At 36.4% G+C, this 25,864-nt stretch overlaps 1 protein-coding gene across 6 annotated transcripts; it reads right to left on the bottom strand.

The window, feature by feature from the left end:
• Positions 1-1,187: 1,187 nt before the first annotated feature.
• Positions 1,188-25,864, bottom strand: LOC114183266 (ubiquinone biosynthesis monooxygenase COQ6, mitochondrial-like). 6 transcript variants are annotated; one of them, XM_028070212.1, is made up of 10 exons: positions 25,727-25,864; positions 20,609-20,717; positions 17,691-17,790; positions 16,363-16,506; positions 10,516-10,574; positions 3,694-3,761; positions 3,558-3,609; positions 2,710-2,883; positions 2,004-2,603; positions 1,188-1,628 (listed from the first exon to the last, which is right to left on the bottom strand). In XM_028070212.1, exons 2-10 carry the CDS (start codon positions 20,711-20,713, stop codon positions 1,413-1,415), a joined length of 1,518 nt encoding a protein of 505 aa, XP_027926013.1. In that variant the 5' UTR covers positions 20,714-20,717; positions 25,727-25,864; the 3' UTR covers positions 1,188-1,412. The 6 variants fall into 6 exon arrangements, with proteins under 6 accessions (XP_027926013.1, XP_027926022.1, XP_027926031.1 ...); XM_028070221.1 differs by lacking the exon at positions 25,727-25,864 and adding an exon at positions 20,929-20,947 and having other exon boundaries at positions 1,347-1,628; XM_028070230.1 differs by lacking the exon at positions 25,727-25,864 and adding an exon at positions 20,205-20,363 and having other exon boundaries at positions 1,347-1,628.

Raw genomic sequence — 25,864 nt, 5'->3', positions numbered from 1 at the left:
TTTTAATCTATTTATTTTACTTAATTTTAATTTATTACTTTAGTTACCGTTAAATATTTTTTTTAATTATTTTTAATAATGTGATATAGTGACAGTGATTGAAATAGTAAGTTAAAAATAAAATAAAAAAGTGAATTAAAGTATTATCGTCATTTTGAAAAATATTTGCTCGTGTTCAGTGTTTCAGCAACGCATACGGGCCGCGGGCTGGCCGCGGGTTTAGGGCCTGTTGGAATTTTATTTTATTACAAGAATCTATTTACTTTATCTTTATCAAGATTTAATTTAATCAGTAAGATACATGATATGATGTATTATTCACTTTTCTCTATCATTTAATCTCTCTTTTTCTTCATGAAATCAATTGTTACTGAAAACAATATTATTAAATAAAATTTCAGTTTCAGATTTTTTATTATGTTTAGCTTCTTTTTAAGTTTTAAAATTTAAATGACATTTATGAAATATTTTAACTTTTTAAATTAATAAGTTGTTTTTAAAAAAATATTTTTACCTTGTAAGAGTGTATTGAAAAATTATATGGAATTTTTTATTAAATTACTTTAATTATTATTATTGTTATATATAATAAATTATTTAAATTATCTTTATAACTGTTTGGTATGAATTAAAATGACTTTATATATTTTTAAAAGTAAAAGTTATAAAAGCATACATGTTATTTTTATAAATGCTCTTATTGAAAGAGACAATTATAAATACGTATACTTTTGTTACCAAAACTTATAGCTTAAAAAAGACCTTTAAAACTCAAAATAAACAATCAAACTTACACTTTGTTTTTAAACTTTTTATTTTAAAATTGAACTTTCAAATGGTTATAAGTAAAAGAAAATAGAAAGGGTTATATAGAACCTAAATTTTGGTGTAATAGTTTGGAGTTATACGTTTGTCAACCTAAAACTATATCACAGTAGACTTTCTAATTAAGTTTTCAAACTAAGTTTACTCCTTTAGAAAAAAAATCTATGCAAATATACCAAGTTCAAGCCTTGAATTTAGGAAATGATTGAAACCTATTTCCACCTTTAATTTCGGTTCATGTAAGCCCCACCAATTTCTCAATGGCTAATGCCATCTCACCTAAAATGTTGACCACAAAAAATAAGAGGATATGGTGTAAACTTCCGTTTAAAATACTCATTGTAGCCGAAGAAGAATCCAGGAATCACCAATAACACTATATATTTACTACAGCATTAAAAGCAGAGTAAGAAAAAAGATTAATCTTTCACCCAATGTTGCACAGAACAACTTTACAAGTGTAACTTTTCAAGCTTAAGCCAAACAAAAAAGAAACTAAGAAAGCAGAAAAGAAAACTTTAGGGGTGTTGAACCATTGGCTAAAACTTAGTTTGCTAAGTAGGCCAAAATTATTGACATTTATGTATTCACAAGAAAATGGGCAACTTGTGCTCTCCTGAAGCATAGGAAATGATACCTTTTTTGAGTGGTGATATACAGTTTGCCCCATGGAAAGCAGCAGCTCGCAGAATATTAAAAGGTCCAAAGTCAACAGAATAGGCCTTTTGGAAGCCATCAAGGATCGCCATCATCATAATATTGGCTGATCTCCTCTCTGTTTCATACTTCTTTAATAAATTTACCTGCAGCAGAATAAACAAAGAAATAACCATATCAAATTTGTATGTACAAAATATTACATTTTACTAATATAATTGTTGAATAGTGTATTATTATCTTAATAATCTTGTATACCAAATTTTAGATAGTTTAGACATTCATAGATGTAAAAAGGGGTGACAGTAGAAATTACTAATACTTTAACACTTTAATTTAGTTGATAAAATTTTGTGAAAGAAGAAATTTAAGTTGATAAAATTTAATGTGTACATATAAAGATGTTATTTGCTAGAGCTATATATGAATGGGATAATCTAGGAAGGAAGCCTTTTGGATTCCAACCAGCAATTAATCATACGACCCAGGAACACACAATGCACACATATGACATAACATACCTCTCCAATATCAGTTCCCAAAGCAATCCCCTCTGCAATAATTCTTGAAAGAGAAAATGCATCTCCAAAACCCAAATTAACTCCTTGACCAGCAAGAGGATGGACAGTGTGGGCTGCATCTCCAATAAGAACCACACGTTTTGATGCATAGGAATTGGCATGCCTTAAAGTCAAAGGGAACACCATCCTTTCAGATGCCAACTTGATCACTTTTGGAGGAATTTCAAAGTATTCATTAGTTGATATTGTTGCATCCATTTTAAACCAAGAGAACATGTCTCCAGTTCCTAATAAGCCTGATGTAGGACGAGGTCCATAACCATAATCTAGAGCATAATTCACATCCTTTAAAAATTCTTCCTCAGTAGTTGATTTGCGACTGTTTGACTCTGCTGGGCTCATGGTCCAAACAATATTGCTAAACTTATCACCCATGGGTAAAAGAGCAATTGGACCGGTGGGTAGAAAACGTTGCCATGCACATACATTTTCGGAGGCATGCTCTACTGTGCAGATTATTGCATTCTGAGAGTAATTCCATCCAGTCGTTTTGATTCCTGCTAATTCCCTAACATGTGATTTTCCACCATCAGCGCCAACCTTCAAAACAAGAATCTTTATTAATACACATCAACTTATAACAATAATAAGGGGGTTGGTAATTGTCCTCCAGAACACAGTTAAGAAAAATTTTGTTACTGTTTACCACCAACTTTGCATATAAACTGCTTCCATCACTAAGTTGCAGCTTTGCACCATGCCCATGAGCAGATGGTGGTTCTACGGATTTTGTATTCTCCTCCACTACAGACATAGAGCTCGTATTCAAAGCCATTGAACTTAATCTCAAAGGATAGATTGTTGTCTTGAAATCAGAATCCTGTCAAGAAGGTTGTTGTTCTCAATGTAATGTAAGTATATGCCCCAAAATGACAAATTTTACTCATAGATAATGAAATACGCCATGTTCTTAATGGGGAAAAAATGGAAGCAGCCAAAACATAGCTAGATTTACTGACTTAATGGTCCTAACATTAAAACATATATCTGAACCAGCAAAACATCCAAGGATATGACAGTATTTCATCCCATTAGAAAAACAGCCAAAACACTATTATTAGTAATATTGAGAGATTATTCTAGCACTCTGAACTGAAATACAAGTGACAGCAAAATAATAAAAGTTCAGACGTTGTAGTTGATGAAGTTCTTAGCAGTTATAAATGAACTGGTCCTATTTCAACCCCGAAAGCTAGATCAATAGAATTTTCCAAGTCTTGTTAGGTTTATTTTGGTAATGTTCCTAGCCAGTCTAGGACATCTTAACATCATTTAGACAAAAAAATATCATTTTTGTACAATAGAATAACATGTCAGGAGAGAAGAGAATTGAAGAACAGGAGCGTGATTGAGAAATCCTATCGGCTTTAATTATGAATGACGATCAGACCCCCCAATTTCGAACTTTGTCCAAGTGGCTAAATGCTTATCATAAAATTACTAACCAAGTAAATTCCATAGTGCGCAACATAGACAGAAAATGCAAATTCATACCTTTACACATGACAGTAAGGCATTGTGGAGCACTTTATTCTCGGCCACACACCTAAGTGATCAAGTTTGCCAATTACAAATGGAATAGCTGCTTTTGTAAAAGGGGTTTACTTAATGACAGCATGTCCACACTTACCCTAGATAGTCTTTATTTACATCTCTTGCATGATATCTAGCATATCCCAAACCAGTATAATCCCAGACCTGCGATGAGATACAAAACAATTCATGAATTGTTGAATAGAGTCAAAGGGCAGACAAAACAAAATGCACCCACAAGACAACGAGAATCACTGGTCTGAGGCAAGCACAAAAAATATGGTATAAAGGACGTTAGGTGCTTAAATAAGAAAAGTGAATAAAATGTTACATTCGATGTTATATATCATTAAGATATTGTTAGTTACAATATCTTATTTTAGTTACAATATTATGTGTATATGGACTTGGCCCATATTTTCTTCATTATTCTTCATTATAAATATACCACCCTATGTTACGTGTATTTTCTACACAAGGGGAATTAACCCTATACCTAGTTTTCACTACTTTAACATGGTATCAGAGCCATGGTTAAAGCTTATCCTAGTAAGAATTGTTGTTTGTTCGGCCTATTGTGTCACCCGCTATTGAACCGCTATTGAACCATCCATTAATGTCTAGTCCCATAGTCGAGATGTATATATGTCGACATGACGGAATGTGTTAGAGATCTCACATAGACTAGAGATAAGGCGATGTCATAGTATATAAGTGGGTGCAAACCTCACCTTACAAGCCAATTTTGTAAGGTTGAGTTAGGTTTAAAGTTAACTTCTTAACATAGTATCAAGAGCCTAGGTTCTATAGTAATTCTATATATACACTTTCTTTTTCGCCGTCGTAACAACCACCATCACTGCCGCAACCGATGTCATTCGTCGTCGCAGCCACCACTAGAGTCGCCTTTCAAATCGGTGATCACACCACTCAAATCGTCTTGGATTAGCAACCACCATGCCGCCAAAATCACACTTGAGACTGAGACTTTAAAATATATGAGTAGTGGACTACAGTACCACTCTCCTCCTCTTCTATTTATAATGAAGCAAGTACATATGAAAAGACTACTCTAAGATACTAGGCATGATTACATGCAACAGTAGATAGTTTCCCACACTCAACACCCTACACATAGGGTTAATGATACAATAGGTAATAATTCTAACAATCACCTTGATCAGAACTTTCACAAGCCACTTCAACCTTGCAACTGCGAGAGCGTTTCATTCGTGTGTGGCAGTGCATGTCAGACCCTAGCAGTGACTACCTGCGTTTGAGTCGCCATCCTCTACTCACTTGGATATGGGATTATTGGCTTGATTTGAGAACTTTGTTACCCATGCTTTCGCTGATGATGATTCTTCTACTTTAGTTTCTCAATGTGGTGAGCGTAATTGCTCTCGCAAGTCGAGCAAAGGGCGTCACAAGTGTGAACATTGTCACAAACCCGGTCATAAGATTGTCAGTTGTTATGCTTTACTTGGTCAGCCACCTGGATCTCATACAATAGTCAAAACCATGGTTATAAAACCCGCGAGGTTGACTCGAACACCTGTACGAGTCTACGAGTCTGGGCAGTGGTCACAAGTTTACTCATTTGTAAACTCGTTTATGACTAGACTCGGTTGACTCGTAACAGACTCGTGAGTTCAAGAAAGGACAGCAAAATTTGTCGTTCATTTAAATCCAAATGAAAACCCCAAACCTAAATCGAAGAAAGGAGATCTAGAAGCCGAATTCACAAATCCAATACGTTAATCGAAGAACAAAGCGAAATAGAAGGTGAAAATACCTCTACTTCACATTTCGCCACCTCTTGTTATAGCTTTACCACAATTCGTATGTCATCCCGCTATCGTCCGTCGCGTCGCAATCCTCCGGCGAGTGGGTGATCCGTAACGTCATAGTTCGCCAGTCCATTCATCTTCTTTGCTTCGCGTGGAGCTCACTCACTCTCGTATTTTTCTGTCTCCCTCCATGCATTATCTCACATATATTAAATATATATATTTTGTTTTCCTGATTTAAATTATTATTTTTTATTTCTATGTTCTAAAACAACAAATTATTTCATTTTTAGTTGAATGACACCGATTTATAATGTCTGGAGATGGAACTACTTCAAATTTGTGTGATCCCAGTGTTAGTGCATCTTCATTTCCTAGACCTAAGAGTAAAAACGCATCAAGAAACAAAACTCAGGACTGACATTAGATGGAAACATTGGATCAAAGTAGACTCTTATGAGTCTACGAAACTCTCACGTGTCTACGTAGACTCTCGAGTCTGATAACCTTGGTCCACAATGATCCTCTCTCCCAACCATCAAATGTGGATCCTATTTCATCAGCAAAAGACTCTGTTGTTCTCAATGAATTTCTCAAATGGTATGAGGATCTTTTTGTTGGGCTAAATCAATTTATTTCCCTTTTGGACCTTGGATTCTTGACTCAGGTGCCACCGATAATATTATGGGTAATAAACCTTTGTTATCTTCTCTATATTCTACAAGCTATTTACCTTCAGTTGATGGATCTAAGGTCTTATCTCGTGGTGTTGGTACTGTTAATCTTTTTCCTTCTTTATCAATTGATAATGTTCTTTATGTCCCTAATTCTCCATTTAACTTACTATCTATCATTCGTCTCACTCATTCCCTTGATTGTGTTATTTCTTAATCACCACCACCAAATCCTTATCCTACTATGTGGACTTAGTTACTCTTTCAACTTATACTTGAATTTAGAGAATAAAACTAAGGTTGACAATATGTCTATTGTTGAGAATAAAGAAGATAGGGATTGAGATTAATCTCCCTTGTGTATAAACCACACATAGGGTAATCTATTTATAATAGAGAGAGGTACAAGTAAAAAGAGTAACTGAAAATAAAAAGATTAAATAGAAGATATTGTTTGATATTGTGGTTATCAATATCTAACAATATCTTAATAATATCAAACTATATCTAACACTCCCCCTCAAGCTGGAGCATACAAATCGTATGTGCCAAGCTTGTTACAAATATAATCAATTCTAGGCCCCGTAAAGACTTCGTAAAAATATCTGCTAACTGATCACTTGAGTTAACAAACTCAGTCTTGATGTCTCCAGACATAACCTTTTCCCGAACGAAATGACAATCAATCTCAATGTGTTTAGTCCTCTCATGAAAGACAGGATTAGAGCTAATATGAAGGGCAGCATGATTGTCACACACAAGTGTCATTTGAGTAATATCTCCAAATTGTAACTCTTGAAGCAATTGCTTGAGCCAAACAAGTTCACAGGCAGCAGAGGCCATAGCTCTATATTCTGCTTCTGCACTAGATCTTGCTACAACACTCTGTTTCTTACTTTTCCACGAGATCAAGTTACCACCAATGGAGACACAATACCCAGATGTAGATCTTCTACCAGAAGGAGATCCTGCCCAATCAGCATCTGAATAGCAAACAACTCTTGTATGGTTATTAGAACCATATAACAATCCTTTTCCAGGAGATTTTTTAATATACTTCAAGATGCGAATGACTGCATTCCAATGATCTTCACATGGAGAATTAAGAAATTGACTTACCACACTGACTGCAAAGGAAATGTCAGGATGAGTAACGGTAAGATAATTCAATTTCCCCTGATTTGGTAGAAGTTTAGTATTGGGATCCATGGGTGTATCAACAGACTTTGAACTCATCAACCCAGTTTCCTCCAGAATATCCATGGCATACTTTCTTTGAGATATAACAATACCATCATTGGACTGTGCCACCTCAATACCTAAGAAATATCTGAGTTTGCCAAGATCTTTGGTCTGAAAATGGTGACAGATATGTTGTTTCAACTGAGAGATGCCATGGTTGTTACTCCCTGTAAGAACGATGTCATCAACATATACTATCAAGTAAACACATCCAGCACTCGAGTGTTGATAAAAAACAGAATGATCTGTTTCACACCGAGTCATACCAAATTGTTGAACAACATTGCTAAACTTTCCAAACCAGGCCCTAGGAGATTGTTTTAGGCCATATAGTGATTTGCGAAGACGACATACCATCCCAGAAGACTCCCCCTGAGCAACAAACCCAGGAGGTTGCTCCATATAGATTTCCTCTTGCAAATCACCATTGAGGAAAGCATTTTTAACATCCAGTTGATAAAGAGGCCATTGTTTAAGAGCAGCCATGGCGATAAATAAACGAACAGAAGCCATCTTTGCCACGGGGGAAAAAGTATCTCTATAATCCAACCCAAAAATTTGAGTATAACCTTTGGCTACAAGACAAGCTTTGAGGCGATCAATAGTACCATCAGGTCCAACTTTGATAGCAAACACCCACCTGCAACCAACAACAGATTTCCCACACGACAACGGGACCAGTTCCCAAGTTCCACTATTATGAAGAGCACTTAATTCATCTGCCATGGCCTGACGCCAACCAGGATGGGCTAAAGCGTCACGGACAGTTTTGGAATGGTCACAGAAGAAAGAGAGGAAAGACTTGTATAAAAAGGTAATGACAAGCGATGATAACTCAAAGCAATATAATGGGGAGAGGGATTACGGGTAGAACGCATACCTTTTCGGAGGGCAATGGGAAGGTCAGACTCAGGTGTCAGAGTCGGAGGAGACAAAGTAGTTGGCACTGGAGTGGAGTCACATGGTGGTGGTTGTGATCGATTACGGCGACTATAAACCTGAAGAGGTGGCGGAGGAGCAGGTGACTGTGGAGCAGGAACCGAGGGTGAAGAAGACACAGTAAGAGGGTCACAAACAATAGGAACATTAAAGGTATTAGAAGAGCTGTCAGGATTGGATGAGACTCATATCCTATGCCAATCACCTGTTTCGAACTCCGATCCTGTAAACAGACAGAATTGTTGGTAAAAGAAACAACACAATCAAGAGAACGAGTTAGACGACTGATGGACAACAGGTTAAAAGGAGACCCAGGGACATAAAGAACATTATCAATGGTTAAAGAAGGAAAAAGTTTAACAGTGCCAACACCATGAGATGAGACTCGAGAACCATCAGCCAGTGTAACAGAAGGTAAAGGATTAGTAGAGGATAAAGAAGAGAACAAAGATTTGTTACCAGTAATATGATCAGTGGCTCCTGAATCAAAAACCCAAAGACCAGGAGAAGAAGATTGAGTCAGACCAACAAAAGATGTACCTGTGTGAGCAACAGATGCAGTGGAACTAGAAAACTGTTGATCCTTATACCATTTGAGAAATTTGTTGTACATAACAAGTATATCGGATGAAACAGAAGAGAGTTCAGAACTGAAAGAGGGCGCGGAAGACGCCATAGAGGAACTGGAAGACACGCGGCTTCGAATGGCGCGTGAGGGATGATCAAAATTGTATGGTCGCCGGTCGGAACTAACACTCCGGCGACGACAACGGTGGTGGCGACTTCGGCAGTGGCTCTGGCGGCGGCTCCAGCGACGGCTCCGGCGACTACTCCGGCGACTACTCCGGCGGCGGCGCCGACAGTGGCGCCGGCAGCTCCGGTGGCAGCAGCGGCAGTGGCAGCAGATGCGGAGGCAGCGATAGCGGAAAAAAAAAAAAAACCTTAAGCTCTAGATACCATGTTGAGAATAAAGAAGATAGGGATTGAGATTAATCTCCCTTGTGTATAAACCACACATAGGGTAATCTATTTATAATAGAGAGAGGTACAAGTAAAAAGAGTAACTGAAAATAAAAAGATTAAATAGAAGATATTGTTTGATATTGTGGTTATCAATATCTAACAATATCTTAATAATATCAAACTATATCTAACATCTATAATAGTACATGGTCGGTATATATTAGTGTGCTGGAATTAATTGCAAGGATTCAATCTCAGATGCAATAATCTTAAGTTCCTAGCTGATTATCCTACTACCACAATCTCTTATAACTTCTCTAAATTTTTTATTTTTAACTTGTAAATGGAATAATTTTAGCTTATGGAAAAACCCATTAGTTTTTTCTTCATATTTTAATTTTAGAAGTCCTTATGGAGAAGCTTGTCCAAACATACCCTTTATGAATTTTGTTGCTATCTTAGTATACGACATTCTCCCAAACAAAAAGACAATCAATCTCAATGATTTTAGTCCTTTCATGAATAATAGGATTTGAAAATATGTGCAGTGTCGCCTGACTATCACATGAGTTCATTGACTGTTGTTCACATATCTTGAATCTATGACCAATTACATCAACCAAATTTGCTTCTTGCTTTTCCACAATTTCACATTTTTCCCCAAGAGAACATAGTAGAGTGCTTGCAATATCAACATTTGTTTAACCACCAATCTCCATATGCTCCTTATCTTCGAATGGTAAGCCTTCATTTTCTAAGTGCTCTCTAGAGATTGAAGTAAATTGATAGTAGCATCCTAGTGACATTTACATTGAGAGTTGTGGAATTGGCTTTTTCTACTCACAGCAAATGAGATATCTAGTCTTGTTACAGCATGGTAATTTAACTTTCCAATTAACTTCTAATAAGTAATGAATATTATCTAAGCAACCACTCGTTGCTTTATCAAATATCATCTAAAGAAAATTGTCAAATTTATTGCACCACAGATTTGAGAGTTTGTGTTGGCATTGTTATGGAGGCTATAAATATGATTCACATTGTTTTGGTAGTAATTTAGCCATTAAAATTGATATAGCGAAGGCATTTGATACTTTGGATTGGACATATAACATACAGGTGTCATGAGTGTTACTACTCGACATGCTACAGTAGAGTTGTTTATGCTTTATAGGTATTTGCACAACATTTGTGTCAATTTCCTAAATGTACTCCTAATAACTATGCACTTAGAGAATGCATTTCTAGTATTGAGCTATTCACAAGAGAAAATAATAACAGGGTGAATAGGAGAGAGAGAAAAAAAGTTACCTGCATTGCATTAAAATAAGCGTGCCTGTCTTGCTCAACATATTTCCAAGCACCAGAATCTAAAAATAGACAAAAAGTATTTGTTAAGAAAAACTAAAAGAGTAATAATTAGACTAAAAGCTATGTGTTTTACTACACAATAGAGGATGTACATATATATATATATATATATATATATAGAGAGAGAGAGAGAGAGAGAGAGAGAGAGAAAAGAGCTAATTCTTAGACTTCTCCAGGATTTGATGAAATTATTGACCAGTTGATCACTAGAGTCGATGAGGTGACAATCTACTTCAACATGGCCCTCTCATGAAAAACAATAGTAAATGCAATATGAAAGGCAGTTTGGTTATCACATATCAATGCTATTTGCATAGTCACTTTAAATTGGAGCTCTTTAAAATTTGCTTCAACCTGATGAACTCACATTTTAATATAGTCACCACCTTGTATTTGACTTTAGCAATGGATCTTACCTTGACATTATGTTTCATAGTCTTCCAATATATTAGGTTTCCTCCAGCCATTACATAGTATCTACATGTGCTTTGTCTTTGTAAATGAGTCCTTTGCCGGTAAAACTTTCGATGTATTGTCAAGATTTAAGTTACAACATCCAAATGATCCTAAAAAGGAGAGCTCAAAAACCGGCTCAACACACTAACTCCAAAACCAATGTTTGGACAAGTGACCATGATGTAATTGTTCTCTTTTCTCCTCCTTTATATATCTGGTAATCATTCTCTTTTCTCCTCCTTTACTAATCCTGCCAACTTTCCTTTTATAGCTGTTGTCAGTCCACAAACACAAGTTTGCAACATTGGCACTAGCCAACCCCTCTCTTCCCTTATTGTTGACTTCGTTCTTTATGTTCTTAATTATCCTTTTAATTTATTATTTGTCACCCAATTGACCCAATCCCATGATATTATGCTCATTTCCATTAAAAATAATGTTATATTGCATCATCAAATATCAAGCCAGACGATCTGCATTGAATGTGAGTCACATGGCCTTCACTATCTCTCAACATTACCATCGTATGTGCATTGACAGCCTTTTCAATGATGATTCATGCACAACTAGAACATTGCAGATTGACAAAATTGTAGAAGATGGAGATGAGTTTAAAACATTTGTCTACTTTTAAATTGTGAGTAATGTTAGTTAGGAAATCATATTCATAAGCTTTTCTTGATAGTCTTATTGAATGAGTTTCGTCTCTTTTATATTAAGTTCACTCCAATATTGGGGTCCTTCTTGTACTATTGACTCATTTGGTTTAAAATATTATCACCTTTGTTAATAATTATTCTAAATGTACTTGGATTTGGTTAAGGAATAATTGATCAGAAGTGCTTTCTATATTTTAAACCTTTTTTGATGAAATCAAAAACACAATTTGGTATATTGAATTGTGTTTTTTCATAATGACAATGCTCTTGAATATTTGTCTCAATAGTTCTAGTAGTACATGGCATCCAATGGTATTCTCCGTTAAACCTTGTGTCCTCGTACTTCTCAAGAACATGGATTAGCAAAATAAAAAAGTAAACATCTTATTGAAACTACTCAAACACTTCTACACTATCATTCCTCACAATTTTTTTGGGGCATGTTGTACTTGTCCTAAAGAGCCTTGAAGAATGAAGATTGGATGAATCCTTGAAGCTTGAAGAATTTATGGTTCATTTTTGCTCAACCTAGAAGCTTAGTAGTTGCTTATGTGTGTCCTGCAGTTATTTAGTCTGTTAAAAAGGAGTTTGACATGTTGAATAGCTTGTGCATATCATCCACTAATGTGATCAACATATCAAATTGGCTCAAATAACAACCAATGACTTGATTTTACTCACTAAAGGAAAATCAATCAATTTACAATTACTTTCAATCAGTTTAATATGTTTGTTTGCATTGTCTATATAGTCTCTCTTTTTCTGTGAGATGAAGTAAAGTTTTGAAACTACGAGAACACTGTGGAAAATTTGTTCAACTTTCTCTTAGAGAAAGTCAGAGGTGCTGCAATTCGTAAGATCAATTGTGAAGTGTTGGAGCTGTGATTGTCTCCATTGCAGTCTTGAAAGACGCTTCTTCGTTGGCCAGGAAGAGTTGATCTTTGGGGTTTGATCTTTCTTGTATCCAGCTGTGTTGTTTGGTGCTCCTAGTGTAAGTCCATATCTGCAAGAAAAGTTCTTGTTGTGTTTGTTTCTCGTGTGATTCAAGAAGGTTGTATTTTCTTTTTCAAGAAATTATTTGTAATGATCTTCTAATCTCTTCAAATAATGGAAAGTCAAGTTTAGGTTGTCTTGACTAACTGGATGTAGCTCCTTGTGAGTGAACCAATATAAAATTCGTGTCTATTGGCATCAAGAAAGTTTGTATGTTGTATCTCTCGTGGCAAATTTGATGTAATTGTGTAATCAATTAACAAATCTATGTGTTGATCGATATCTTGCTAGGTCTTTAACATCAAAGCACTTAAATCTTATATGTAAAGTCTATGTGATATATATTAAGATATACTATCAGATTTTAATCTATTGATTTCTCATTTTAATCGGTTAAAATGAATGACCAGAAGTGGTGCGTGACTAAGTTCCTTGGACAATTAACCCCCGCCCTTTTGGCCTTGATACATTTAGTGTTTACAGTCCTTACAACATATTATGTCATTAACTAGATTTCATCATCTATCATTAATGACCAGGTACCCCACTCTATCCATTTTCATTACCCTCCCTCTATGTTTATACCTCACACCTATGTTCATTAACTAGATGTTATCATCTATCGTTAATGACCAGGAACCCCACTTTATCCATTTCATTCTAAAAAAGGGTAACCATAATTCTCTCATGATCTTCTTCATAGGTATTTTGTGTTTGTTTACAATTCTTTCTTCAAATTTGTTCCTTCTAATGATGACATGTAGTCACTTTCCAACCATTATCAATCTACCTTCATCACCACCAAATGACTACCATAACTCGAGATGTTTCTCTAGCATATTTTCGGGTGTATCATCTTCATATATGACCTATTGAAAATCTAGTACAAGACTCATCTTCAACAAATAATAACACAACAGAGGCCATGGCTAATCCTTCCCTAACACTATCATGTACTGAATCCAATCTCTTGAAAATTATTGGCCTTATTCTATATAAAAAGGTACATGTTCTACTTGTAACCCTTCTCCCCACTATACAAACCTTAATTATCACCAACTTTCCACCATATATTGCACTTGTTTGTCCTTATTATATTATAAGTCTAAATGAGCTTTCTTATTTATAGTGGCCACAAAAGATGATTGATGAGATGTTACCTTCAAAATAGTGCTACTTGAGAGTTGGTTCCTCTCCAGCTTGAAAATCAATCATTGGGTATTTATGGTTGTACATTCTTAAGACCGAATGGTAATATTGACCAGTATAAAGTTCAACTACCTGCCAATGGTTATAATATTCTCTTTTGTTCATGATCATGATTTTTGTTTTTGGGTCCGATTTTTTCACCACAACCGCTACGCCGCCGACACCCACCATGCCAAAAGCGGCCACCATGAAAAAACCGATTCGCCTCCGCCTTGATGTGGTAGAAGGTTGTGTTACCGATTTTTGCCATAGCCGAAATTTAACAACACTGCTCTCGGAAAAGGGTTGTTGTATGGTTCCAATAACCATACCGGAGTGTTTGTTATTCAGATGCTGATTGAGCAAGGTCTCCTTCTGATAGAAGATCTACATCCAGATATTTTGTCTCTATTGGTGGTAACTTGATCTCTTGGAAAAGCAGGAAACAAAGTGTTGTGGCAAGATCTAGTGCAGAAGCGGAATATAGAGTTACGATCTCTGCCACTTGTGTGACCTTGTTTGGCTTAAGCAATTGCTTAGAGAATTACAATTTGGAGATGTTACTCAAATGACACTTGTATGTGACAATCAAGTTGCTCTTCATATCAGTTCTAATCCTATCTTTCATGAGAGGAATAAACACATTGAGATTGACGGTCATTTCATTCGAGAAAAGATTGTATCTGGAGACATAAAAACTAAGTTTGTTAACTCAAATGATCAGTTAGCAGATATTTTCACTAAGTCTTTACGGAGACCGAGAATTGGTTATATTTGTAACAAGCTTGGTACAAACGATTTGTATGCACCAGCCTAAGGGGGAGGGTTAAGATAGATCATTAGATATCTTATCTCTATCTTATTTTCAATTTCTATTATTATTATTCTTCATGTGTATTTTGGACTTAACCCATATTTTCTTTATTATAAATACAACCCTTATGTGTATTTTCTACACAAGAGAGATTAATCTCATTCTTAGTTTCACTATATTTAATAGTGATCATGGTGAAGTCTACATGGAGCAACCTCTTAATTTTGTTGTTCAAGGGGATTTGTCTAATATGTTATGTCATTTATGTTGGTCCCTACATTTTGGACGCTTTTGGACTATTATCGGCAATTTGAGATGTACGAGGTGATGATAATCATCCTCCCCAAAGATGTATCTATCTCATTGTATATATGGATGGTGTTGTTACCACAGACAGAGATAATTAGGGTATTGTACAACTAAAACAATATCTTGCTCAAAAGTTCCAAACAAAAAATCTTGGAGAACTGAGGTATTCCTTTGTCCACAAGTTGCAAAATTCAAGGATGGTTTGGCCATATTCAAGTATTTCCCACTTATTTGATTTTAAGATTCTTGAACGAGAATAGAGGATCACTTATTAGGATGTTGACCTCCGAGGAGTGCCAATCTAGACAATTTAGAGATGGAGGCTTGCAGAAAATTTGATATTGGAAAAATATTTTGAATTGCATGAGGGGTATATTTAGAAGAAATGGTTATTGCTAAAAAGAAGATACAAAGTCTTTTCAATAGAATTAATAAAATAATAACTAATTACCTCTCACTTATAATTGATTTTCAAATTTATTTTTTAGTTATAAACTTTGTTTGGAGATTAACTTATTTATTTTTATCTAACTAAGCTACACTCCCCTTTAGGAAGTCATTGATCAAAGATGGAGCAACTAATTGCATAGGCCATTGCATATTGTAGCTATTATCTTAATCTCATATTGCACTATAATGCTAAATTTAAAGTTGATTATAAAGTGAATTATGGAATGTATGATCGTTTGGATAGGTTGGTGAGAAACATTGATGAGATCAAGAAGATTGATGTTCAAATTGAGAGTTTCAAGAAAAAATAGGAATTTTTTGGCAGTCTAAGACCTGCAATTAAACCAAATTCTAGCAGAGTGCTTGGCATCATATGGTGATGAATATCCAGAATTACAAACATTTGCTATCAAAGTATTGAGTTTGACTTATACATCATCTAGTTGTTAGTGTAATTGGAGTGCTTGAGAGGATAAGAATTAATCTATGAAATTAATGTTATGACTATTTACCTATACCACCTAGTAGTAGTCTGTATGGTTTTATAACATTGATGATGAATGGACTATGGAGGAGAATGAGGCAAATTCAACTTTGGATGGTAAACGATAATGATAATGGCTTCTCTTTGAATTCTGTTTATTGTTGTCCCCTTCGGTATAGAAGGATTTAGTAGGCATGTTATATTATTGGTTCATATGTGTGTGCGTATGTATGTATGTATGCATGCATGCATACACACAAATATGTAAGCTTTTAAATGTGTAAAAATATTTCATCTTTCACATTTACTTTTGTCCTTTTTCTCTAATACAAGTTTTTCCATTTCTAACAAACAAACAAGATAAAAAAATAAAGAATTAGATTTTGAAACGACAACTATAGTGATTATTGACTAACAAACCTAAGACATAATACCTCGGAGAAAAGATATGGAAGCAGGAGTTACTGTACTGACTCTTGGATCAGGGGGATCTTCCTTCTTGATGTGCAAGCCACTACTTAGAGCCGGATTACTATCAACAATTGCAACGTTCAACTGCTTTGTCATTGGCATACTTGCTGGAAGAACAAAATAATTGACCAGATTTTAAGTTATAACACATTCTCCAGCATCATCATCATCATCAATAACATTACTATTTGGTGTCTCTCTTGTCTTAATGTGTTTGGATAAAAGTTTATTTTAAGGAAATAGTCACTTTTCTAGACAGCTTCTAGAGAGAGCTTTTAAAAGGAAAAAACCAAATTCTAATAGTGTTCCTGACATCACCTTCTATTTTACTATTTCCACCTCACTCACCCCCTTCTCACACTCATTATTTAATACTTCCCTTCATCGCCATTATCATTCTTAGCCCACTTCATGGCAATATAAAGAATACAAATTAGAGACAAATAGATGAAAACAAGGAAAGTAGGATACAATATTGAAGTGTAAGAACAAAAACACAATTTGTCACAAATATATGCAAACTGTAAATGCAAGCTTCAAATCTAATAGGCAGTCTTTGGAATGACAACAAGTGAACAACGTAGAGCCATATTCTCTGTAAATGATCACAAATAAATGGACTATCGGATAAATACATGCTATAATGCTCTCTTTGATAAAACTGGAGTTACCAAATACCAAACCTTTACGGTGATTAAGATGCACTGAAGTAATATCCTAAAAGCCTAACCATTCAATTTTAATTTTTCCTCGAACCTTACAAGAATAAAATCTAATTATGATTAAAAGTGCTGCACAAAAAACATAAATTACTTTTAACAATATCTCAAAATGAATGACTACAGGTGACAAATTAATATAATTTTATGATACAGTGGTGATTAGCAATCCATTGACATGGTTTGGAACAACCAAACCGGGCTATAACAAATGACCAAGGATGGATCCAAGTAGGCAGAATTCTAATTAAAGCATACATCAATAATGTAACAGATTGTCAAATATTTTATGGATCCGGATCAGAATCAGTTCAATAGTCACCACAAATTTAGATAGAAAAAATATGTGGAACTTTTATTCCAGTCAATTCACCTGAGATAAGGGGTTAAATAGGTGCAGATTGACAAAAAAATTAAACTCAGTAAAGACATGATTAAATGACGAATTATGCTAAAGCTTATTTATCGTCAGATATCGAATCAAGAAAAACTATGACTTAGACACACCCAACTCCATGCAGATTATTACCGACCTAAGAAACAAGCAAGAGCCATGCCAGATTATTACCGACCTAAGAAACAAGCAAGAGCCATGCCAACCATCCCTCCTCCAACAATAGCAATATCATACTGTGGAATAATTTTGCTAATAGTCTGCTTCTTCTCATGCTCCTGCAAATTTTCAAGAATATGAATAGGGCATTTTCATTTGATATTCCATAGTGGAAATGATTATCTTTCAATATAAACTAATATAATAATGTGAAAATGCATAAAGGTGCGAGTACGGGATATCATCACATATGACAAAGATTACAAAGAAGTTGAGGACTGAGTAATCACAGTCATTACTTTAATCAATGTAACAAGAATAAACTACTAAAAGTAAAGGTAAAAAATATAAATTAAAGATATGATGCTACTCATCTACAATCCTCGTCAACTTAATAAAAGAAAAGAATCATGTCACAATTTCTCCTTGTTGTGCTTGATTTAGCCAGAGAGCTGGTTGTTCAAGGAAGAAAGGACAAGTTGCGCAACACAAATGATTCCAGTCGGAGTTAATTCATAGAGTTTATTGATCACATCAATGAGGATAGTTATCCAACTTAATAATGATAAAGATCGGTGTTAATGCAGAGAGCTCCTCGCATGGGGGAGCGACGGTACGTTGCTCAACTTTAGTGTTTCCTTCTGGTTTGCAGTTGATTTGGCGTCAAAAGAGTTGGAGCAAACACGGTGGTTGGAAAGATAATTGGTTAACATCATAGGTTGTAACCAAATAGTCATGAATATAGCAAGATTCAACCTAGTGAATACCTATGTGGAAAAATCAAAATGGCTGTTTCCTCAGAGAAAATGGGGCAGCCTAGATTCTGAAGAACATTGGGAATTCTCCAAATCTATTCTACAGTAAACAGAATTTCTTGGATAAGCAAATTCTTTTAGCTTTTATGTTGACAAGTATTTATTCTAGGTGTGGGACTCCCAGAACATATCTAATAATATTATCAATGTTAATATATAAATGGTGATAACACTTCAGCGTTAACATACTTCAAAACTATCATTCCCACATGCAAATCAATTTGTTTAGCCTAATCAATCATCTCAAAATCAATTCTTTCCGCGTCAATTCTCTCAAAATCAGTGCTACCAATACCTAAATAAACATTCCCTGAGTTGGTAAGGGGTCATTGCCCAGAAATTTGGTGGAGAGATCTTGCTTTTATTTATGATTTGAAGACTTAGAGTACTAGTAGAGAATCTTTGGTTGGGTTTCTGGGTATTACAATGATGTGAATTGGAGACCAGCTTGGGAGCTGCGGTGACCAATGATGAGAAAGGCCAAAGACATTTGAATCTGTCTCAAGTGCTTGAAATGTTCATGGTCAAGATTGAAAGGTTTTCATGGTCAAGTGGAGTACTAGTTGCCAGATATGCTTGTAGAAGGAGATGGGAAGAGCTTTCATATCTTGCTGTTTTTCCTTTCTGTTCGTAAATTTGCTACTTGAAACAAGAGCTTGCAGCATAAATGAGAGGATTAAAGGAATGTTGTATGCTGTCTTTCTATTTTATTACCCAAACCAAAGGGTATTGCGTCTTTATGGTATTAATAATTAACAATACAGCAGCAGGCAACAGTAAGATAGAGAAAAGTGAGATGACCTCTATTTTAAACATTTTAATAAAAACTAAAATGTAGACTACACATATAAGTCACAGTTCACCGAGACATCACTTTCAATCTAGGAACATGTAATTTAGTCAAAAGAATGAAAGATGACAAACAAAAACGAACACCACAAATTAAATTAAAATGAGAAGAATGTGAACTGAGAAGTTTAGAGAAATAAAATAGATCAGAACAGAGGGAAAAAGATGTTATATACAGTGTAAAGTAACAGAGGTAATTTTGTGGAATGCCCAAGGAAGAGGGTTTCACATCCTATTTTTGTTTCTGAAGCAAACCTTTCATCAGAAAATAGGGGAGAAATCACAATTCAACCCCACAACCCTTAAACAAATGTTACTATAGTGGTAAAAGTGGGATTTTAAGAACCATATCAAGGTGGCGCTACTACTATAGCCTAAACAGGCCATTATTTTAGCCACTATGAGCACTACTGAAAACGGCTCCACACCACTATTTGAATCACATAGAAGTCTAGGGCTACTCCACTGCATTACTCCTCCACAGTGCTACTGCAACTATAGCACACTATTGATTACTCATTAAATAAATATTCTGGTCCAAGGTATTGTTCTATAGTACGTTCTTGGATGTTGGTTATAGATAAAAGAACAAAAAGTATTTGAAGCCCTCCCTTCTCTGTTGTCCCAGACATGCTCCTTGAGATCCCAATTGTTTCTCAGCAGTTTTAATGTAATTCAAATCTGAATTTCCAGTAAGATCAAAATGGGTTCTCCTGGAAATATTCAATTTTCTGTTATAAAAGACAAATACCAACTATATTGCTCGAAACTTTTCAAAATGTTACTCAAAACAATTATGCCAAACTCAAATCCCAACCAGATTTTGTAAAACAGTGACTATAAAATTACAAACCGAAACTGATGATCACCTGAAAGCTCATCAAGATGCCATCAAAGTATCCCATGACTACAGAAAGCCTTAAGTAAATCTAGCCCACAATATGTGATTGTTCCCTAGAAGTATTAAAGGAAATAGGTTGCATCTTTCAATGAGTATTAGAGGTATCTTCCAAAGAAGAAACCTGGAGCTGTATCAACAAGACAGGGTTACAATCTTCAAGAATATCCACACCAAACAGACAATTTGAAAACACAATAATCAAGCCCGTTTTATCAAATTATATTGCTAAAATTTGTAGTTTCCAAAATCTATTGCAAAAATAACTATCCCCGTATTGTTCTAACACTGTGTAAATGAATTCAATTTTGTACACACACACACTATAAAAAACTAGAAAAATATAATTATTCATAATGCTATGTGTATGCTTACATTGGACGCCTCCCCAATAGCGGAACCACCAACTTTCACACCCTCAGTACAAAAATACTTTCTTGGAATTTTGAGGGCACAGACGTTTGAAATAGTCTTCTTCATCACCCTATTACATCAGTTACAGAGTCACAGCCCAACACAGAAGCTCAAAATAGGAAGATAGAAAAGCACAATAAACACTATAAACCACATTCTCATGCTGGCATACGAAGAAACAAGAGTGATTGAAATATCCGAAAAAATCATTCATACATATTCATTGTGTGAAGAGGGAAATGGTGGAATACAAGAAGAAAGAAGAAGTGTTTGGTATTTACGGAACTGGATTTCAGACCATGGGAGGGGCTATGTTGTGCTTTCGAATCGAACACACGTGGGATACACTGCAAAATCGCGTTAAAGAAGAAAAATGTGAAGCGCTTAATTGCGTTGTTGCAAATGAAACGTGATTTTGCTTTTCTCTTTTCTTGGTTAAGAACTTGGTGTTAATTTTACACTTCATCTCTCACTAATCCTCTTTTGACGAATTTTGTTACCTATTTTTTTTTAACATTTTATTAATAATTTGTAATAATTTTTACATCATGTTATCTATCTGTTAAATTTCTACCATAACAATGATTTTTGTCGAAAAACAAAACTAAAAAAAATGGCATTATTTTTAGTGTTGAATTGATACTGAACTGTATAATTTGGTGTATGATTAAAATTGTGTGAAGAACCTGGGCATTCTGCATGTGGGAACAGTAGAAGAATATGGTATTTTCGCCTAGGCGAGTGGCTCTCGCCCAAGCGAAAACACCAGAAAACCCACCCTTATTCCTGCGCGAAGCCTCGCCTAGGCGAGCTGAGGCCGCTTAAGCAAGAGACATTCTCGTCTAAGCGAACCAGCTTAGCCTGAGCGAGAGTTCGTCCAGATTTTTATTTTTGCCACGGTTAGAGCCTCGCTCAGGCAAGACTGATTCGCCTAAGCGAGATGGCCTCTCGCCCAGGCTAGATTGTCTAGCTTGAGCGAGAGCTACTGCAGTGGGGTGCTTGATGTTCTGTTTTAAAGGGTGAAATTATATGTTTAAATGTGATCTTGTGCAATTAGTCTTTTATATGCTTGGAATGTCATTGCTAATATTGTGAGTGGTGAAATTGGATGAATATGAATTATGAGAAGTTGTGGTTGAAATAGAACACATGTCCTCTTGCCAATCAGTTGGGGGCCAACATTCGTCAGGTGGGGCCCTCCACAATGATAACACTGCGGCCTGGAAAGCTGAGGCTGCTGTGGCTGATGTGAAAACCTCTTAGGTCCCTGAGGCTGAGGCATGGAGTATGGCTTCCTCCTATCATCTGATCTGCTCACGGACCTAGATGGTCCTCCCACTTTCTGCTGTGATCATCGCTGAATCTCGACTTCAGCTTTTAACTTCTCCATTACCCTTGCCTTCTCTACCAAGGCAGGGAATTCCTTGATAGAGAGCGGGGCCACCATGAGCTTGAGATCACCTCTCAATCCGTTCTCAAACTTCCTAACTGCCAATCTTCAGCCATCTTCAAAGTGTGAAGTCTGCCTAGGTGTTTGAACCTTTCAGCATACTCCGGTACAGACATATCTTCTTGCATCAGCTGCAAGAACTCAACCTCTTTGGCGTACCTCACACTGTCTGGGAAGTATTCAACATAGAATTTCTTCTTGAACAACTCCCAAGTGATAGGCTCCCTCCTGTCCTCCAGCATTATCTTCATATTAGACCACCAATGAACGGCCTCTCCAACAAGAAGATACTTAGAATATGCCAGCCTGTTCTCTGCAGGGCACCTCTTCGCATCATAAATCCGCTCCATATCTCTCATCCACTGATCCGCCTCATCCGGGCTAGTCTTCCCATTGAAGCGAGATGGATGGTGCTGAAGAAAATCCTCCAAACTCCTCTCATTTATGCTGCAAGCTCTTGTTTCAAGTAGCAAATTTACGAACAGAAAGGAAAAACAGCAAGATATGAAAGCTCTTCCCATCTCCTTCTACAAGCATATCTGGCAACTAGTACTCCACTTGACCATGAAAACCTTTCAATCCTGACCATGAACATTTCAAGCACTTGAGACAGATTCAAATGTCTTTGGCCTTTCTCATCATTGGTCACCGCAGCTCCCAAGCTGGTCTCCAATTCACATCATTGTAATACCCAGAAACCCAACCAAAGATTCTCTACTAGTACTCTAAGTCTTCAAATCACAAATAAAAGCAAGATCTCTCCACCAAATTTCTGGGCAATGACCCCTTACCAACTCAGGGAATGTTTATTTAGGTATTGGTAGCACTGATTTTGAGAGAATTGACGCGGAAAGAATTGATTTTGAGATGATTGATTAGGCTAAACAAATTGATTTGCATGTGGGAATGATAGTTTTGAAGTATGTTAACGCTGAAGTGTTATCACCATTTATATATTAACATTGATAATATTATTAGATATGTTCTGGGAGTCCCACACCTAGAATAAATACTTGTCAACATAAAAGCTAAAAGAATTTGCTTATCCAAGAAATTCTGTTTACTGTAGAATAGATTTGGAGAATTCCCAATGTTCTTCAGAATCTAGGCTGCCCCATTTTCTCTGAGGAAACAGCCATTTGGATTTTTCCACATAGGTATTCACTAGGTTGAATCTTGCTATATTCATGACTATTTGGTTACAACCTATGATGTTAATCAATTATCTTTCCAACCACCGTGTTTGCTCCAACTCTTTTGACGCCAAATCAACTGCAAACCAGAAGGAAACACTAAAGTTGAGCAACGTACCGTCGCTCCCCCATGCGAGGAGCTCTCTGCATTAACACCGATCTTTATCATTATTAAGTTGGATAACTATCCTCATTGATGTGATCAATAAACTCTATGAATTAACTCCGACTGGAATCATTTGTGTTGGGCAACTTGTCCTTTCTTCCTTGAACAACCAGCTCTCTGGCTAAATCAAGCACAACAAGGAGAAATTGTGACATGATTCTTTTCTTTTATTAAGTTGACGAGGATTGTAGATGAGTAGCATCATATCTTTAATTTATATTTTTTACCTTTACTTTTAGTAGTTTATTCTTGTTACATTGATTAAAGTAATGACTGTGATTACTCAGTCCTCAACTTCTTTGTAATCTTTGTCATATGTGATGATATCCCGTACTTTTACCAACCCGGCCCGTTTAGACTCGACCCGATTTTGACCCGTTTTAAACGGGCCGGGCCGGGCTGACCCGTAAGAGAAAAACGGGTTGTGTTATTGAACCCGGCCCGCGGGTTAGCGGGCTGGCCCGCCTGTCTTTTTCCAGATGTGTCGTTGGTGGCCCAAAATCAATTCCAGAGACCCAAAATCAATTCCAGAGATGTCTTTAACTTTCTGCCATAAAAGTATCAATTTTTCTGCTATGTTTTTAAGTTAAATGTTCTAGATTTTTGAGGTAAAAAGGAACTGAATTAGTGTGTTTTTGGGATAACTTTATTCCAATTACACGTATATTCATGTTTTCACATCATATTCTTCAAAAGATGCAAAAAGACTATGCAATGTTTCAAAATGGATGAGAAACTGAGATCCAGACAGTGTGTAAGTTTTATCAAAAGGATGAGGTGTGATCTCAAAGGAAGCATTCATGGGATTCATTGTAAAGTTGTTTCTGTTTACTTTATTTTAATAGCTTTTTTCACGAAATTGCTACAACAAAATAATTATGAATCCATATCAGGATTGTTCTTGAATCAAGCCAACTTTCTATTGATAGAAGCATAATATCACCATATCCAAAGACCGATTATTCTTCTGTGAAAACAAAACCTAACAGACCACAACCTCCAATTGTGGGAAACAAATTTTAGGGTTACAAAAATCAAAAATTTAGGGTACAAATCGGAAAAAAGGGAACCACAACTCAAATTAGGAACATACTTGTCTTCGCGGTGGTCGTGGCGGTCGGAATCGTCTGCCAATCGCAGTCCGACGGTGGCTCCGCTGTTTTCGCGGTGGTCGTGGACGCTGTTTTCTCCAAATAGCCAACGCCGTGGTGGATGTCAAGGTGGAGGAGAAGAGAACCGGGTATGGTTAGCGACGACGACGTGGTGGCCTGTGTGTTTCGCGGTGGGCAGCGGCGACGTAGCGAGCGCAGACAATGGAAATCGGAGAGAGAGAGTGCGCGGATGGAGAGATTGGGTGGGTGGGTGGGGAGCGCAAATAGAGAGACAGTGAGTGAGGGGTGGCCGGTGTGTTTGGCGGTGGCCAGCGGCGACGTAGCGAGCGGAGCGGAGACAATGGAAATCGGAGAGAGAGAGTGGGCGGAGGGAGAGATTGGGTGGGTGGGTGGGGAGCGGACAAACAGAGAGACAGTGAGTGAGGGAGGGAGAGGGATGCTGAAATGAAATATGCACGTGGGATATTTTTAATTAACTGGTACGGGCCGCGGGCAAGCCCGTTTTGGCCCACGGGTTGGCCCGTCGGGCCAGCGGGCTTGACGGGCCGGGCTGTATAGGGTTGGCGAGTTAAATTTCTTGACCCGGCCCATGTTTTTTTTGTCGGGTTGGCGGGCCGGCCCGTCGGGCCCGGCCCATTTTGACACCCCTAGCCACCCTAATTCTTAACATTAATATTAGAATGTAACACCCATATATACCCTCTGTTCGTATATATACAATTGGGAATTACTCAATAAAGTGAAATTTAAGCCTAACTAAATTTCAATAAAACTGACTTATTAAGATGAAGTTTGCATCCACTTGTATACTATAATTTGGCCATATTTGTAGACAATTGTGTAGAATGGAATCAAGAGTTCACCTAACAAGAATTCAACCAATTATGTAAAGTGAATGACAGCTGCATATACTTCTCAATAAAACAGAGTTGCTGAGAGGAAAAATAGGACAGATGAACATGGTATATTAGGTCCAAAGCACAACACAGAACGAAAAGTGGGTTCGAAGGGTCTTGTTTTCGCAGTTATGGAATATCAAATTCGGAATAGGTTTGAATTGAATCTCATAAAAACAAATCACACTCAAATAAACAATTGTTCATTAATCACAATGTAAAAAAACAAATAAAAAGATAAAATGCAGGCAACAAAATTTACCTGACGAGATAATTTTGATGAACACAAACGGAGATTGTGTCGATTCGAATTCTCTGTCTGCTATGTTGAGGAAGCTCTTCCGCTGAAAACCCCACAAATTGGGTTTTTGCCCTTTTATTTAGCCCTTCTTCAAAATAT

Source organism: Vigna unguiculata, chromosome 1, assembly GCF_004118075.2.
Source record: "Vigna unguiculata cultivar IT97K-499-35 chromosome 1, ASM411807v1, whole genome shotgun sequence".
NCBI lineage: Eukaryota > Viridiplantae > Streptophyta > Magnoliopsida > Fabales > Fabaceae > Vigna > Vigna unguiculata.
The sequence above is the reverse complement of the archived record's forward strand: the minus strand, read 5'-3'. Positions and strand labels throughout refer to the sequence as shown.